Here is a 14,880-nt window from a genome sequence, read left to right on the forward strand (position 1 = left end):
GTTACAGGGGGTACGCATCTTGGGTGCAGCGAGATAGATCATATCCAGCAAATTAGGCAGATAAAAGCAAGAGAATGCGATGATTCGACGCATGGCTAGGGAGGAATAACGCGGATAGAAGAAAGTGAAAATCGCTTCAGAGGAGGGGAAGACCATTCGTGAAAGGTAAGGATGGATGAAAGCAACGCCACATCGTGTTGAATGAAGGAGAAACGCGGAAAGATGAGAATAGAGGCATATGAGAACATTCAAAGATGCCAGAGGCGAGAAGTTTGACAGGATGGAAAAATAATGAGAGGGAATTTAGGTAGGAAAGGAAAGAGCGAGGGAGGGAGAAGAGAGGGTTAGCACAAGAGGGAGGCACGAGTGGAAGGATAGAAAGAGGTAGCGAGGAAGTGAGACACATGGAGAGTGAGAGGAGGAGAGGGAGAGATAGTGAGAGGTCAGCGGCTGGTGGAGCATCAGCGCGTTTGTGTGCATGCGCGGGAAGCGAAATGGCAAATGCGCGGGATTCGAAAGATGTAGGTCATATCCGGTACCCCTGAAATGAAAGACAAAAAGAGGGGTACATGAAAACGTAGAACCCCTCCATAAACACTGAAAAACAGGGGTTGCTATGTGCCACCTAGACCCCATGTTTTCTATTAAATTGACTGATGGGGTAGGGTCATCATAACACCCGTCTAAATCAGGTGTGATTTTGGGGTGGTGACCTAGTCCCCTTCTCTTCCCTTCTGAGGACGGTTTTCCCGCCAATCGCCATGGCTCAGGTAAGGCAGCGGAAGGGGCGAAGATGGAAGAAGGCGCGAGGAAAACTCCGATATGCATGCGATGATGATGAGACATCTTCCATCATGCTAGACTCTCATCACACCCTCTCCTGGAACTTTGAGTACATGCAACCACTGTGCTCAATGCACCTAATTGTGAATCGAATGAACTGAGGCCTTGCGATTTGTTCATCCTTGGCCTGTTTTTCTCTCATTTTGTTTGTTGTATTTGGAATTGTACAGATATGAAATATGACCTTGTTTGCATGGTTTAGTCGTCTTGTGCTGAGGATGTTGCAGATACTAGCGGTCCCGATGCGCATACGCGAAGATGGCAGAGAGGAGCGGCGATCAGTCGTTTGCGTCTCAGTTTCTATTCAGCAAGACTCACAGAGCACGTCAACGCGTCAGCTTATGACCTTCCAGGTTGATGCGTTGATGTGCTCATGATGGTCAAGATGACGGCTGGTGCAGTTGACAGACGAGGCCGACTCCTTCTTCCTGTACACCCTCAGGATTTCGGAAGAAGAGTTCCAGAACGTGAAGAACGATCAGAGTATCTTGGTGGACTTTGCGGAGTTTCCCAACAAGTGAGCTCTGCAGTGTTCTCAAGCACACTCTTTGACCTGCGGTGCACAGATTCATGGAGCTACTAGAGTGTTGCCTGCAAAAGGATGAGGAGGAACCTCCGAAATTCACAGCGAGCTTGTTGGCGAGTGGAAACCAGGCATCACTCAACATAGTTGAGACCAACCAGTTCAAGAATCTGACGCACCTGAGGCTAGAGATGAGGTAGAGAGTCACAGTTTTCTTCCCTGCTGAATCTCCTTCAAGGCCAGGGAACGATCATGCCGTCAAGCAGTATTTGGCTGGCGAGCTCGCTAAAGTCAAGTACGCGAGGAACTCTCTCCTTGAGCAGGTGAAAAAGTCTTGTGACATGTGAAGAACGTAAAACCACAAATCAGCTGCGACAAGTCAACAACGAATTACAAGACAGGATGAAGGATGCGGACAAGAAGATCTCAGCGGGTGTGATTCCATCAACTTTCCTGTTCCTTTGTTCTGATCGAAAGAAATATCAGCGGAGGAAGATGCCAAGACTGCTCGCCAAGAACTCGGGGATCTGAAGTTAAGACATGCGTCAGATTGTGCGACGTTGCGTGAACAGGCCGTAAGCCTCCAGCAACAATTGCAGCAGCAGGTGGGAAATAGCAGCATTTTGGCCGGTGCTTGACTCCGTTTCAGTCTGATGCAGATAAGAGTGAGATGTCAAAGAAGTATCAGGATAAAGAACAGAGCTTGCAGAGACAGGCAATTCTGATGAGTGTGCAAATCGTACTTCTGAGACTTGTGCAGTTGGATGAATTGAGATTGAAGTATGACTCTATTTACGACGAAAAATCGAATTTGTTGTCAGCGAACAAGGATATGCAGGGCAAAATTGAGGTGAATTTAGTTGGATGTGCAGTTTGACGTCAATGACTCCTTTTATGATCAGAGTTTAGAGAACGAGGTCAAGATCTTGAGGTAATCCCAATATCTCTGCGCATGTTTTCGCGCATGTTTTCGCTTGGAACTTATTGGTGGTTGAAGGAATGAAATACAAAAACTGCGAGAAGAAAATATGGAACTTGATAGAAACAAGCATGAAATGACAAAGGAGCTGCATTCTAATGCTGTGAAATTATCGTCTCTGCAACAACAAGTGACCGACGGAGAATCTCTTGCTCAACAATTGAACAAGGTCAGGAAGTCTGCAGATGTTGCCTTATCTTGTTGTATTTGACTATTTGTTTTTATTTCAGCTTGTCGATTCTGCTCATGCACAAAAGTCTAACCTGGAAGAGACTCTGCGCATGGTCCGTGACCAGAACGCGAAACAGGAGGAGCAGATTCGCAACTATGGGGTGGAATTGAACAAGGCCAGCGAGAATGCAGAGAGACTGCAGAATGAACTCAAAACCATCAAAACCAAGCTGAAAGTGAAAACTGCTGTCGTGTTGCAACAAGAGCAGGTTCCCTACTTCATCAGTGTCGACAACACCTCACTTACATACCCCAAGGTGTTAGACGACAAGGAAAAATCTTTGCTTGATCAGCAACACCAGTGCAAATCGTTGGAACAAACAATTCTTGAGAAAGATGGAAGAATCGATATTCTCAATGCAAAATTGAAACAGGCAGAGTCACAACTGCAAGAGGTTCAGTTGAATGGGTTTCATGCTCGTCAATGACTTTGTACTTCAGGCCGAAAAGACTCTTGCGAGCAATCAGAATGTGATTGCGTGGCTGAACAAAGAAGTAAATCCCTTCTGCATGCTTCGAATCACGTACTAAACCATGCTTTCCCCAGATAAATGATGCCCAAATGAGCACCCGAGGTGCATTTAGGTACAGCTTTTTCTTTCCGTATCGCCCCTCCTTTGTCATTGTTGTGACTAGCTTGGTACAGTGCTTCAAATTTCAAACCGACTCTCCCACCTTCTGGACTGTCTTCTTCTCCTGGTCCCAGTCCTCCAGCTAGAGAGATATTCTCGTTTGACTTTGGTATGGCAGGTGCATACAATCCATCCAAGCCGCTGATCAGTAACCAAGAAGCTCACTCTCCAAAGTACCAGTTGAGGTTCATAGTGCACCGTCGTCAAGTTCTCCACTTACGCACTTTGTAGCTCTATGTCTATGACCGGAAACATTGCACCTTACCGCAATCCTGAGTCGTTTTCAAAGGGCAAAAGCTCCTACTTCAGGTATACCGAAGCACGCCTGCTTGCCTTGATTGATTCGTGTATCCTCAGCGATGAAGCATACTCGACCTCCAAGGCTGGCAACGCTCGACCGGACTCCTCCACCTTGTCATCTGGTGTCTCGAGCTTCACTTCTGCTGCCCGAGCCGAGACTCTCACGCCGCTGCGACACGTGGAGTACAAAGTTCAACAGCCTGTAATGGCTGAGTAGCCTACCGTACTTAGCGCGCGAGCTCAGAGCTCATATGACTAACACCATGTTCACTATTAATTGATGAAAAGTTTGTTTGACCGTACCGTATCATGTACTACGGTTTGTCCGGTGACTCGCTGCTTCACACAGAGTCACCTGGTTCCCGCCCTCCCCAGCAACGGGGGCCGTTGGACACCGTCACGGACGGTGGGCCGGGCGCTGTACGGCGGACTCAGGGCCTTCCGGAGTCCCGGACGAACTCAGCGGACTATGGCGTGTCAAGCCGCTGAGCCACCGCCTCTCAATGATCAGGCTCCGACCTCCCAGTCCTGATTCAGTGTCCTCAGTCCGACCGTCCGAGTGGCCGTACTGATATTTAATTAACTTAACTTTGAGTAAAGATAGCAGCAAGGATAAAAGGAATGGCTTGACCGGGCGCATTGAGGCCAGGGAAGGCGAGATGGCGGGAAGGGAGAGCCTGCTCCTGATGCAGCTCGTCATGCTGCTCGTGCTCCTGTCAGCTCATGGCACATCTGAACCTCATGTGGGGAAGCATGGCTATCAAGCCTTGAGGTGCGGCAGAGGAACCGGTCTTGCCTTGAGGGGAGGTGGCCAGGTAGCGAGTGGGGAGGAGCTGCATGGAAATGTTGTGGCGGCGGGGAATCATGGAGACGAACCTGAGGAGGAGGAATACATCCAAGGGAAGACTTTCTGGAGCTTTCCAGGAGAGAACTTCATGAACAACGCAACAGCACTCTATGCCACACAGGAGGAGGCCCACGTAACTCAAGAGATGAAGCTCATGTATGAAATCATGTACTCCAGTCAAGGTAAAGATGGGTAAAGATGCTGTGCCGACGGTAACTGTGCCGATGGCTTGTTCTGGCAGAGATCAACAAGAGCCTCGTCGACATGGAGGGAGCTGAAGACTGGCTGATCCAGCTGGACGCTTCCTGCACAAGGTTCATATCCAGCATGTGGTACCTAGCGGCAAAGAAGTTCGATGAGTTGGAGCTCGCACATGTCATGACGAGGTATTGCTTTGCCGGCTCTTCTGATCCTCAACCATGCTCTGGCAGGCCAACGTCCGTTCCATCTGTGAGTGCTTCAAAGAAGAACTTCCTCGCTGTCTTGGAGCACGTTCTCGACGCTGCCTCGGGCAAAGACTGCGAGGAAGAGCACGAGTGTTTTCTTGCTAAGCACCTCCTTCTGAGTAGCACAACAGACATGGCCATGGCTAACTTCCGTTGTCACCTCTACCATTTTCGCGCTGCATGGACAGAAAGCATGAAGAACGCAACTCACAGGGAGGACTTGATCCGGAGGGTGCAGAGCAAGGTCTTCAGTTTAGCCCTGGGAAAAGTCCTTGGCAGCTCAGGCGAGTCCCCTGTGGGCCGGAGCTCGTTCCAAGCTTTGCTGCTTGCTCTAAGAAACAGCTCCGGCTCTAGGGATGACAGCGAGCAGGCCTCGACCGCGAAGAGGAGGCTGAAAGGGCCGTTCGAACGAGCCGTCGACAGGATCTTTGACGCAGAGGATGCAACTTTCAAAGAGATGAGACAACGATGGGAACGAATCGTCAATCCTGACGGGAAGGGGTGAGTAGAAGCTGAATTTCCTTGAATCTCACTTGCATTGGTTTCTCCTCGGGAAAGGTCGTGAGAGTCCTTGGCAGGTATTGTCACTCTTCTCAGCCGCTTCCCCACCCTGTTGATCATTCCGATGAGGCCGAGCCAATTACTAAAACGAAGGCTACGGCCGGCTTGCATGCAGAGTGGTAGGGGGCCGCCGCGCGGCAGCCGGGCGGGGTCCCGGCGGGGTGCCCTGCCCGGCCGCCGGGCCGCGAGCGGCCTCCGACGGCGGACTCCCGGCTGGCAGGCTGCGGCCAAGGCAACCCGGCGAGGGCCGACTGACAGTGAGCTCTGGCAAGCCCAGACAATTCAGCTTCATCCACGATCTGGAGGAGAGCGAGAGGAACTTCGAAGAGGCTCAAGGACAACGCGGCGCGCCGCACGGAGTCCGATCGGATCGTATCATCCGATCATCGGGCACTGGCAGCCTGGCCTGACTCTCAGTCACGCCGGGTCGGGGGCGGCCCGGCCGGGCCGGGCCACTGAGCGGCAGCCGCTTTTGCAGTTACCAAACCGTTATCAATTTGCAACCCCCAATTTTATACGTAAAGGTCGGCGCTGATAATGGGGGGCTGTTTGGTCGTAACATGCAGCCAGCAAGTCAGAAGATGGTGAATGCGTGAAGAGAGATGTACGCAAGATGAAATATAGCTCTAGATCAGGACAATCTTACTTGCTCTCCTACACTCACTGCGTCATGAATAGCGAGTAGTGCTCAAACTGTTGTGTCGATTGCCGTTTCCTCTGCAGGTTCTGACTGTATGAAAGATACGAGAAATAGGAGCAACAGAATGGAAGATGGAGGATCTGCAGATTGAGAAACTTAGATCAGTAGGTGAAAAATGCGATCGTTCACGGAATCTTGAATCTTAGCTTTTCTAATTTTATTCCACATCGTTGACCTTCTCATAACTCTCAACTTCCTAGGATGGAAAAAACTCACGCTGTCGTCGCCCTCGTCCTTTTGGCTTCCATTGGATTGGTACAGTCCTTCTCTGTCAATGGTATAGAACGCTATGCTGATCCTCCATGCTGAAATCTTTACCTGAACAGCCCCGGCATTTGGGCTCAAGTCCTGCAACTTCGCCACCATGAAGTGCGAGCGGGTGATGATTGTAATGACTCTTGCTCTTGTAACAAGCTCGCAGTCAAGCCTGGTCCGGCCTCTCAGGATGGCTGATGAGCCGCTCTATGAGGACGATATCGACGCCCCACCCACAAAACCTGGGGTGAAGCAGGGCGGCATCAGCGACAGCATGCGAGCGAAGCTGCTCAAGGAGAACCAGGCGCTCGGTGGCGACCCTGATGCTGCGTGAGTGCATCCGATTTTTGTTCTAGCTGGGCTGCTGATGAGTGAACTTACCAGGTCTGTGAACTGGGCCGTCGTCTTCGCTGTGATCATTGGATCGCTTGCCGTCGTCGGCAACTTGTTTGGAGCCTTTTAATGTTCTTTAGCCTCTACCATGAGGGCCATTTTATTCTAAAGATGCCTTGCTTGTGGAGCCTCATTGTTGAATGGGCAGTGCCCCAGTATCAACATGAACCTTTTTGCGAACTGCTTCACCATGAAACTTCCGGCCCATGATCAGCAGGACTTGCTTATTACCAATACTTTTGATATATGTGGTGCACTCGATGCTTTCGGCTACAGGAACCAGCATTCCAGACCTGACAGCATTAAGGATCTTCGATCAACTCCTATGCGCATGGCTTTGGAAAAGCTTTCTAGCACAAAATGCGTTTTACTGAAATTGGCCATATGAGGATAAAATACAAGAAATAACTCTTTTGGTAGCCAGTCGACCAAAGAGAGGCGGCAGCTACCTCTACAACTATAAGAAGTGGGCTATGTTACAAGTCGGGTTGAAATTCCAAAAAGCACGCATGTCAAAACAGAAATCAGCATATCTTCGTATCTTCGTTAAATGCATTTAAGGGGCGTCGTCCATGTTAGCATCTTCCACAAACCATTTGATGAACGACTGCTCCAATGGAACATCCTCAAAATCTTTCAGCCCCTCAGCCACGTCGTTGTCATTGCTCTCCTGACTTGACCACGACTCAGTCCTCATTGTCGTATTGTCTGCGTCGGTCCGGGACCATTCTGAGGAGCTGTCGTTATCAAGTTCCTCGTCCTCTTGATCGTCTGCGTCAGGTGCTGACTTGACATGAAGCTCGATCTCAGGCGATGGCTCGTCATCCACCAACTTCCGTGTCGAGGCATGGGCTCTGTCCTTGCTCAATTCAGGCGGAGATGACGAGTTGATGTCAAATCTCGGGCGCTGCCTCGAATATGGCCATCTTGTCACTCCAAGTCGTCTACAAGCCTTCTTCATGGCAGTGAGAGAGATTCCCTGTTTGATTGTCAGTAACAAATTTCAGCAGAAGAACGTGACAGAATCTCACCAAGAGCTGGGCTGCTTCAACCTGTCTCAAGTGGAACAAATTCTTCACGTCCTCCAGGGAAAGACTTCTTGCAGTGTAAAGATCTCGTGCTTTAGCCTTCTTCTTTTGTGGAGATGAAAGATCGCTAGATGGGGATTCCGGTAGGGTTGAAACCAGGAAATTTTTGAAGGTACAAGATCCAGAGGATTGAGGTTCTTCTGTTGCTACACACATTCTTTCTGGAAGATACCGGCAAACTCGATGTTCAACAGTGTCGCTGGTGGAAACGAGAGGGAGGGAGGGGAGCGAAAAGTGACGGGAACGATATGCAGGGGCCGAGTATGCCGGGAGAGAACACAGGAACAAGTTGAGGGCAGCAGGAGCAAGTCAGCAGGGGAGAACCCCTTTATATATAGCTTCCCTCTCACCTTCCAAAGGCATCCCCGAAAACGAGGGTTTTCGGGAGCAGTACGCGAAATCACTCCTCTTCAACCGCTGGGAGGACGCGTCTCCTCGAAGATCTCAACGATTCGGAGTAGGCGCGCTCTTACGTCCTCTGGAGAGGTCGTACCAACCCCAACTTCTCCCCGAATTCTACGGCCCGGTACCCCTCCCCCCAATCTTGCCTACCCCTACCCCCCTAGGCAAGAACACGGCAGCTCATGGCCTTGTTTTGAGGGCCCTCTATCTTTCTGATCCATCTCACGATAAATATGGTACCCCCTCCCCCTCACTTGAGGGGAATAGCACCCCACCCCCTCAGCGCGAGGTCACCAACATCTCCCCGCTGACTTCATCTACGGCTGACCTTTTTTGCTTCAAGAAACCAAACTTGAAAGGTACTAGTGTCTAGTACCGGCATCTTTTAGTACTCAAAGTACCGACATGACCTTGCATGGCATGCATGATGTCCACAGCTGTCCAGACGAGAATCGATGATCACGCTCGTCACAGAGCGGCTCGGTGACCGGGCGTACCGTACGGTCACTCACCGTACCCGGTAGGGCCGCCGGACTCGGGAACCGTACTACTAGTCGGCCCGGGGCCAGTCACACTTCAGTTCACAGAGTCAAGTGTTACGCCGCCGGCCGGCGGTCGGAGTTTCGGATTCCGACGGCGGACCGTGCCCGTGAAGTTCCGCCGGCCCGGCCGAGGGCCCGGGCAGGGGCCGCCGGAGTTTCGGAGTTGGTTTGTATTAACTTTCAACTTTACTTTCACTCATCTTGGCAAACTTCGTTACTATCCGACAATTTACAGCTGAAAAATCCGTACCGGCGGAGTCCCGGATCCGGTGACTCTGACTCAGTCACCCGACGCCGGCACTGCGGCCTCCGGGAGTCCGGACCGTACTACGGGCACGGTACGGTACCACTCGGAGCCCGGGCTAGTACGGTGAGTCAAGTTCGGAGTTGGTTTGTATTAATTTTCAACTTTACTTTCACTCAACTTGGCAAAGTTAATTTACCGTTCAGAAAAATCCGGGACGGTACGGTGGCGAGTCTGACTCCGCCGCTCGCGAGGACCGTGAATTGAATGAGGGGGAGAGAAGACTCGCCGGCGTCGCACTGTCCGATCAACCAACGTCAACCGGCCTCATGACCTGCCGACCGATCGGACTGATGTCCTACAGTACCGTACCGTCGTACGGTACCGTAGTACGGTACTACTGATGCACTGGGCCGCGAGCCAGGGGCCGCCCGGAGTTTCGGAGTCGCCGTGCCCGGCCGGGAACTTTCGGAACTTTCGACAGTGCACCTTGCAATTTGCGATCATCAACTTAGTTTGCTCCTGAAACTTTTTAAGATCTCAAAGTTTGCGCATTGAGGTTCGAAGCGTTTCGAATTGCCAGATTGGTCAGGCCATGAGGTATCGTGACATGAAGGCTTCGTTGTCGTGGCCATCTCAGGGAGGGGTCCTTTCATCCCCTTCAGTACCGCACCCCACCTCTCCACGACATAGCGAAAGGCCACGATTTCGCTGTCTGTTTAAGAACATTTTAATTTCAAGGGCGTAATATGTCTCCGCTAAGGGGGCGGAGGGACGTATTTTGGGGGGTGGTTTGAAAGGGAAGGGGGAGGGTGCTCAGCGGCTGAGCTCGGTTATAAAAACCAATTAGGTGGACGAGCTGGCCAGGGAAGTAGTGAAGTCGGGCAGCACAGGAGCATGGACGCTACAACGGAGAGAAGATTCGTTGTCGGAACTGATGCTGGGATCAAGAAGGCAAACGTCCCTGCTCTGCGACTGGTATCGCGGGACAGATCTCTGAGCCTTTCGGAGGCAGCGAAGAAGCAGCTGCAGGCTCTTGGCGCAATCGACGACTTTGAGGGCAACGTGAATATCGAGTCTCCTTTTGATCTCAACGTCGACCACCGCAAGCGCAAAACGTTCAAGGACGAGGACGAAATGGCTTCCTGGATACAGGACATGTTTCTAGGATATAGGTCTCCGAACACATCTCCCAGGCGTTATTTGCACCATCTCGATCACCCCTCGGTGAAGTCCAGCGCAGAAAACCATACAAGGAGAACGGGAAAGGCTGGAAGAGAAGAAAAATCTTCTTCAAACGATATGTTTAGCGCTCCCGTGGCTGAAATTTTGAAAGGAACCCTGGAGATCCGTGACTCGATCGAGGCGGACAGGGGGATGAAGGTGCACTGTTCCCTCACCGCCGACGGCCTCCAGATCTCTTCGGCTGAAGAAGCGAAAGAGATGGGAAACTTGAAACTAGAAGAAACATTCGTGACGGTCTTTGAAGAGCATGAATGCCTGTTCATGCTCGGGACTAGGAGGTCCTCATTGCTTTCGAAGAACAAGACCCAGGAGAAGGACTGGATCTTCTTCGCGTGCGCCAACGAGCTTGAGAAGAAGGCATGGGTCAGGAACTTGCAAAACAGCGGATCAAGACTTTATCGAGGAAATGCAAAGGACATGTCTCGGATCAAGTAGTTGGAATATGTAGATTCCCCAACTATCTTACATTATTTTTCCTGTACTCATACTCTTACTGTTACCAAGTAAACTTCTACGCCATATGAACAGTGTGAAGAAAATCATCATTTCCCTGTACGGGATCGCCAAACATTCAGACGCTAATGCGGCAACCTTCTCAAGATACCTGACCTCGAGAAAGAAGGCTATGCAGCTTGAAAGCCTCTTGAGGCATCTACTATCAAACTCCGCTGATGACAGACTATCAAACTCCGCTGATGACTATCAAACTCCGCCGAGGAAGGTGCCACAGTAATGAAGAACCTTTTCGAATGTGCAAAACACAAATGATACATATTTTGAAGTATTGGCACAAAGAGTATTCGGAGAGATCGAAATAATTGTTTATTGTGCCACATTAGAATCTAAGGTGTGAAGTGTACACACGTGCTCATGAGAGACACGTTTCAAGTATATAACGCATTAGGCGTGATAAAAACATGTCACATCTGGCATGACAAAGACCTCTCTAGTCTAGGCTCTAGTTGAAACTTCCTTCCTGGCAGCGATCTGTCGACACTTTCGCAAGCATCGTCAGAGCTGATCTTCTTAGCAGGCTTCCTATGCACGTTCCTCAGCCATGCCATGCATCTCATCATGAATTTTTTTGACGCTCCTGCCTTGTCGCGCATGTGAGATTGCTTGCTCATCATTCAATCTCGTTCTCGTCTTGTCGTTGGATTGAGGACGAGCGCCCGTTTCTTTGACGAGAGAATAATGGAGGCGTGAATGAGGGATGGAAGGAGCAGGGATCAGGTGGAAGGATCAGGAGGAAGGATCAGGAACAGCAGCAGGAGCAGCAGGAGCAGCAGGAGAAGGGGTTGGCAGAGGGATAGGGTCTCGTGCTTATAACAGGTCACATTTGCCTCCTTGGCGAGATATACCCCACCCTAATTCTTGAGTACCCACCCTTAATGTACACAGAAATTTGATGTAAAATTCACCCCATTTCTTCTACCCCTACCACCTCAATGGATTTGAAACTGAGGGTCGGGAGGTTGAGGCTGCTTGAGGTGAGAAGGGACGAGGCTGCGACCGTTGAAGGAGTCGAAGGCGAAGGGTGAGGAGATGAAGAGGGCAGGGAGAGGGAGGTGAACTCGTCTCCTTTCAGTATCACTCCGCGTTGCAGCGTCGCTACTCAGGTCGAATTACACGTAACTTGCAGGGGTCAACGATCTAGTCACGGTAGCGAAAACTCCGTCGCGGCGGCCCAGCCGGCCTGCGGCGGCCCCGGCGACTGGTGACGTCGGCGGACGGTACAGTGAGCTGTCATGTGCTGTGAGCTCACTGGCGGCCAGCGCTCTGCGAGCTGGCCCAGAGCGACTGGAAGTACTGGAGGCTATCAAACCCTCTCCTGGTCAGGCGAGCCGCCTGCTCCTTCACGTTCTCGTACGTCTGGTTGAGCTCCTCGATGTCCTGCCAGTCCTTCAGCTCTCCTGCCCACCTCTCAACTTTGAAGCTTTCACACGCCTTTGGAGGATGCTCCACCAGCCTCAACGCGTCCTGAGTAGAAGGGGTCGCGTCCCCGCAGCAGCGCCTGGTGACCTCGTAGGACCGCTTCAAAGCCTCCTGGGCTCCAGCTTGGTTCTTCCTCGACAACCGCAGCTGCGTGCACCAAGTTAGAGGTCGCGCGCTCTCCTCCTACCGTTGACCTGGGCCACGTTGTCCCACCAGATCGCCTTGGTCGGATGAAACTTTGGGAGGACCTTTGAGGCTGTCAGAGCTACCAGAGGGATTAGGATGGAACGGGCCTGATCCGCCCCCTTCAGGACCCTCAGCCATATCTCCTCTGCGCTTCCATCCGCAACTGCCTAGGAGAACGTCAGTTTCGAAAGAGGTGATTAACATCATTGTTGTCAACAATTGTTCTTATCATCGTTGCCATCGTGCATGATATCAACACCACCCTTGTACAATCATCATCGTCACCATCTGTATCAATATCTCGATCGCGCACATCTGAACTCTCTATCAGCACCTCCTCGTCCTTAGCGTACACACTCCCAAGCTCTCGCAGAGCCTCCAACACAATATGGTGCGTCTCGTGAAACACGTCATGCTGTAGCACAAGTCAAGGAAGATGAGGAGAAGGAGAAGAGGATACTTCAAGGATCTCCTCTACTTCTTCCAAGTCCTGCAAACAGCAGCCACAATGTCAGTCACCATGCCGCTACCAGCTCAACCCCTCTCAGCTACCTCAGGCCCTTCCTCCATCAAGGCTTTCTCAATCTCAAGGAACCTCTAGCAACGGGGATGTCAGAACACAACATTCTTGATTGCCGGTCAAAAATTTCAGCACCTTCCTGGACTTTTTGTCCAGTTGAGACTTGCACTTTTCACAGACCCAATCACTGGGTTTGGAGCCCTCGCCCAATGGGCACACCTGGCGTCCATCGTTCAGTCTGAGTTGTCAGAACTTACATCTTGTCCTCTACCTTCCCCTTGCACTGTTTCACCGGGCAGATGAAAGCCCTCATCACATCCGGCAAGGTAGTGCAGCGCGGGCAAAGACACAGGAAGTCATAGGAGTCCTTCAAGAGCTTTCTGCAAGGCGAATCAGACCCAAGGAACTCAGGGCAACAGGGATGGAAAACCTCCGGACGGCCGTGGGCTCGAAGGTGGAGTCGTTATAGTCTATCGACAGGCTTTCACCCTTCTTGATGGAATTCTACCAACAAGGCAGAGTCAGGTGGAGAAATAGGCTGGAGTGAGATCCCTATCGGGCAGAGCAAAACGAAAATGATAAGAGAGGAGATGCGAAGAAATGGCTCTTGAGTAGATGGACTTCAAGAGAAGGAGAATGAGAAGAAGAAGGAAAAGGAGAAGAATGAGGGGGAGGAGGAGGGGGAGGAGGAGGGGGAGGAGGAGGAGGAGGAGGAGGAGAGGAGAAGGATCAGGAGTGGAATCATCGATATTACCAGCGCTGTTACCCAGAGTTGAGTTCCATAGGTGGAGAAGTTGCAGTTCGGTGCGCAGCTGTGCTCCATCAAGCACCCCAGCAGGAACAGCCCGCTGCCCCCCCACTCCCCCAGCTCGTGGGAGTTGGTGTTGAGGATCGAGAGCATCCTAGCTGCATCCTCGTCCGAGACAGTCGGGGGGATGATCGCCTTGGCCACTTTGTGCTTCCTGACAGCACTGACCGCCTTCCTGCAGCTCTCCATGTTCGCAGCTGTGCAAGGGCTCAGGTGGACCATCACTGCTGGGTCTGAGCTGGACTTGCTCAGGAGCTTGATGAACCTCCTCGCGCTGTCTAGCTCTTCGATGCTCTCGAGGCCCTCCAGGAACCTTTCGATCTCCTCCATGTTGGCAGCGACTGCAGGGGGGTACTTGTGCTGGACCCTGCTGCACTCGGAGCTGCGGTGGGGCTCGTGGCATTCGATGCAGCGGTGCGCGTGCCAAGAGGCAGCGACGAGCGGCTCCTCCTCGAGAATGATCTCTCCTGCCTCGATGTCCCTCGCCGCCACCATGATCCTGCCTTTCACCGGGCAATGGCCGACGTGCCATGCCAGCGATGAGTTATGGGGTTGATGCTTGCTCTTGGACATGTGGCGAGCGGTCCCATGTGCCTTCCCCCCTTTCCCATCCCCTTCATGAGCATCTTGCGGCTGATACGTCTCCTCCTTATCTTTCTCGCGCTTCTTCTTCCCTTTCTTCCCCTCCTGATCCCTCGCCCTCGCGCCTCCCTTCTCCCTCACTTCCTTCACGCCCTGCCCTTCTCCTCCTTGCTTCAGCTTCTCCTTGTTCTCCTTCTCGTCCCTCCTCCTCTTCTCTTCGATCACTCTCCGCCAGTACTCCTCCTCCTCCCGCTCCTTCACCACGTTCTCCCTGATCCGCTTCTTGCAGCCCAGCCCGCGTTTCCCCATTATCGGGGGCTGATGGGACAGTACCCCTCCTTGTTTAGTACCCCCTGTCTTCAGGTAATAAATACCCCTCCAATCGTTCAGCCCTCATCCCCAGTCAAGTTCACGTGCGATGGAGGATGATGAGCCTGAGGTAAGGGAGGAGGAGGAGGAGCAGCAGGAGGAGGAGCAGCAGGAGCAGGAGTAGGAGCAGGAGCAGGAGGAGCAAGAGCTGGAGCTGGAGTAGGAGCAGGAGCAAGAGGAGCAGGAGGAGGAGCAGGAGGAGGAGCAGGAGGAGGAAAGGGCTAGGAGCATGAGAGGTTGTGGCAAGGG

At 51.9% G+C, this 14,880-nt stretch overlaps 5 protein-coding genes across 5 annotated transcripts; 3 read left to right on the top strand and 2 right to left on the bottom strand.

Annotated features, from left to right (window-relative positions):
• Positions 1-1,085: 1,085 nt before the first annotated feature.
• On the top strand, positions 1,086-3,725 carry GUITHDRAFT_108408 (hypothetical protein; the record flags this gene model as incomplete). The annotated part of the gene is made up of 14 exons (XM_005832457.1): positions 1,086-1,196; positions 1,245-1,360; positions 1,410-1,562; positions 1,605-1,689; positions 1,736-1,799; positions 1,853-1,971; positions 2,016-2,216; positions 2,269-2,297; positions 2,515-2,971; positions 3,018-3,071; positions 3,124-3,151; positions 3,327-3,393; positions 3,440-3,517; positions 3,566-3,725. 14 exons carry the CDS (start codon positions 1,086-1,088, stop codon positions 3,723-3,725), a joined length of 1,722 nt encoding a protein of 573 aa, XP_005832514.1.
• A 2,535-nt stretch (positions 3,726-6,260) lies between these two features.
• On the top strand, positions 6,261-6,836 carry GUITHDRAFT_152624 (hypothetical protein; the record flags this gene model as incomplete). The annotated part of the gene is made up of 4 exons (XM_005832458.1): positions 6,261-6,339; positions 6,389-6,441; positions 6,484-6,647; positions 6,702-6,836. The coding sequence occupies 4 exons, from the start codon at positions 6,264-6,266 to the stop codon at positions 6,778-6,780; spliced, it is 372 nt and encodes a 123-aa protein (XP_005832515.1). The 3' UTR covers positions 6,781-6,836.
• A 430-nt stretch (positions 6,837-7,266) lies between these two features.
• On the bottom strand, positions 7,267-7,671 carry GUITHDRAFT_108410 (hypothetical protein; the record flags this gene model as incomplete). The annotated part of the gene is made up of 1 exon (XM_005832459.1): positions 7,267-7,671. The coding sequence occupies one exon, from the start codon at positions 7,669-7,671 to the stop codon at positions 7,267-7,269; it is 405 nt and encodes a 134-aa protein (XP_005832516.1).
• A 2,212-nt stretch (positions 7,672-9,883) lies between these two features.
• On the top strand, positions 9,884-10,666 carry GUITHDRAFT_108411 (hypothetical protein; the record flags this gene model as incomplete). Its single annotated transcript, XM_005832460.1, has 1 exon — positions 9,884-10,666. The coding sequence occupies one exon, from the start codon at positions 9,884-9,886 to the stop codon at positions 10,664-10,666; it is 783 nt and encodes a 260-aa protein (XP_005832517.1).
• Positions 10,667-11,992: 1,326 nt separating this feature from the next.
• GUITHDRAFT_138770 (hypothetical protein) lies at positions 11,993-14,571 on the bottom strand (the record flags this gene model as incomplete). Its single annotated transcript, XM_005832461.1, has 9 exons — positions 11,993-12,313; positions 12,361-12,414; positions 12,436-12,519; positions 12,687-12,767; positions 12,905-12,949; positions 13,008-13,091; positions 13,144-13,252; positions 13,303-13,376; positions 13,627-14,571. The coding sequence occupies 9 exons, from the start codon at positions 14,569-14,571 to the stop codon at positions 11,993-11,995; spliced, it is 1,797 nt and encodes a 598-aa protein (XP_005832518.1).
• Positions 14,572-14,880: the final 309 nt, after the last annotated feature.

Source organism: Guillardia theta, assembly GCF_000315625.1.
Source record: "Guillardia theta CCMP2712 unplaced genomic scaffold GUITHscaffold_34, whole genome shotgun sequence".
NCBI lineage: Eukaryota > Cryptophyceae > Pyrenomonadales > Geminigeraceae > Guillardia > Guillardia theta.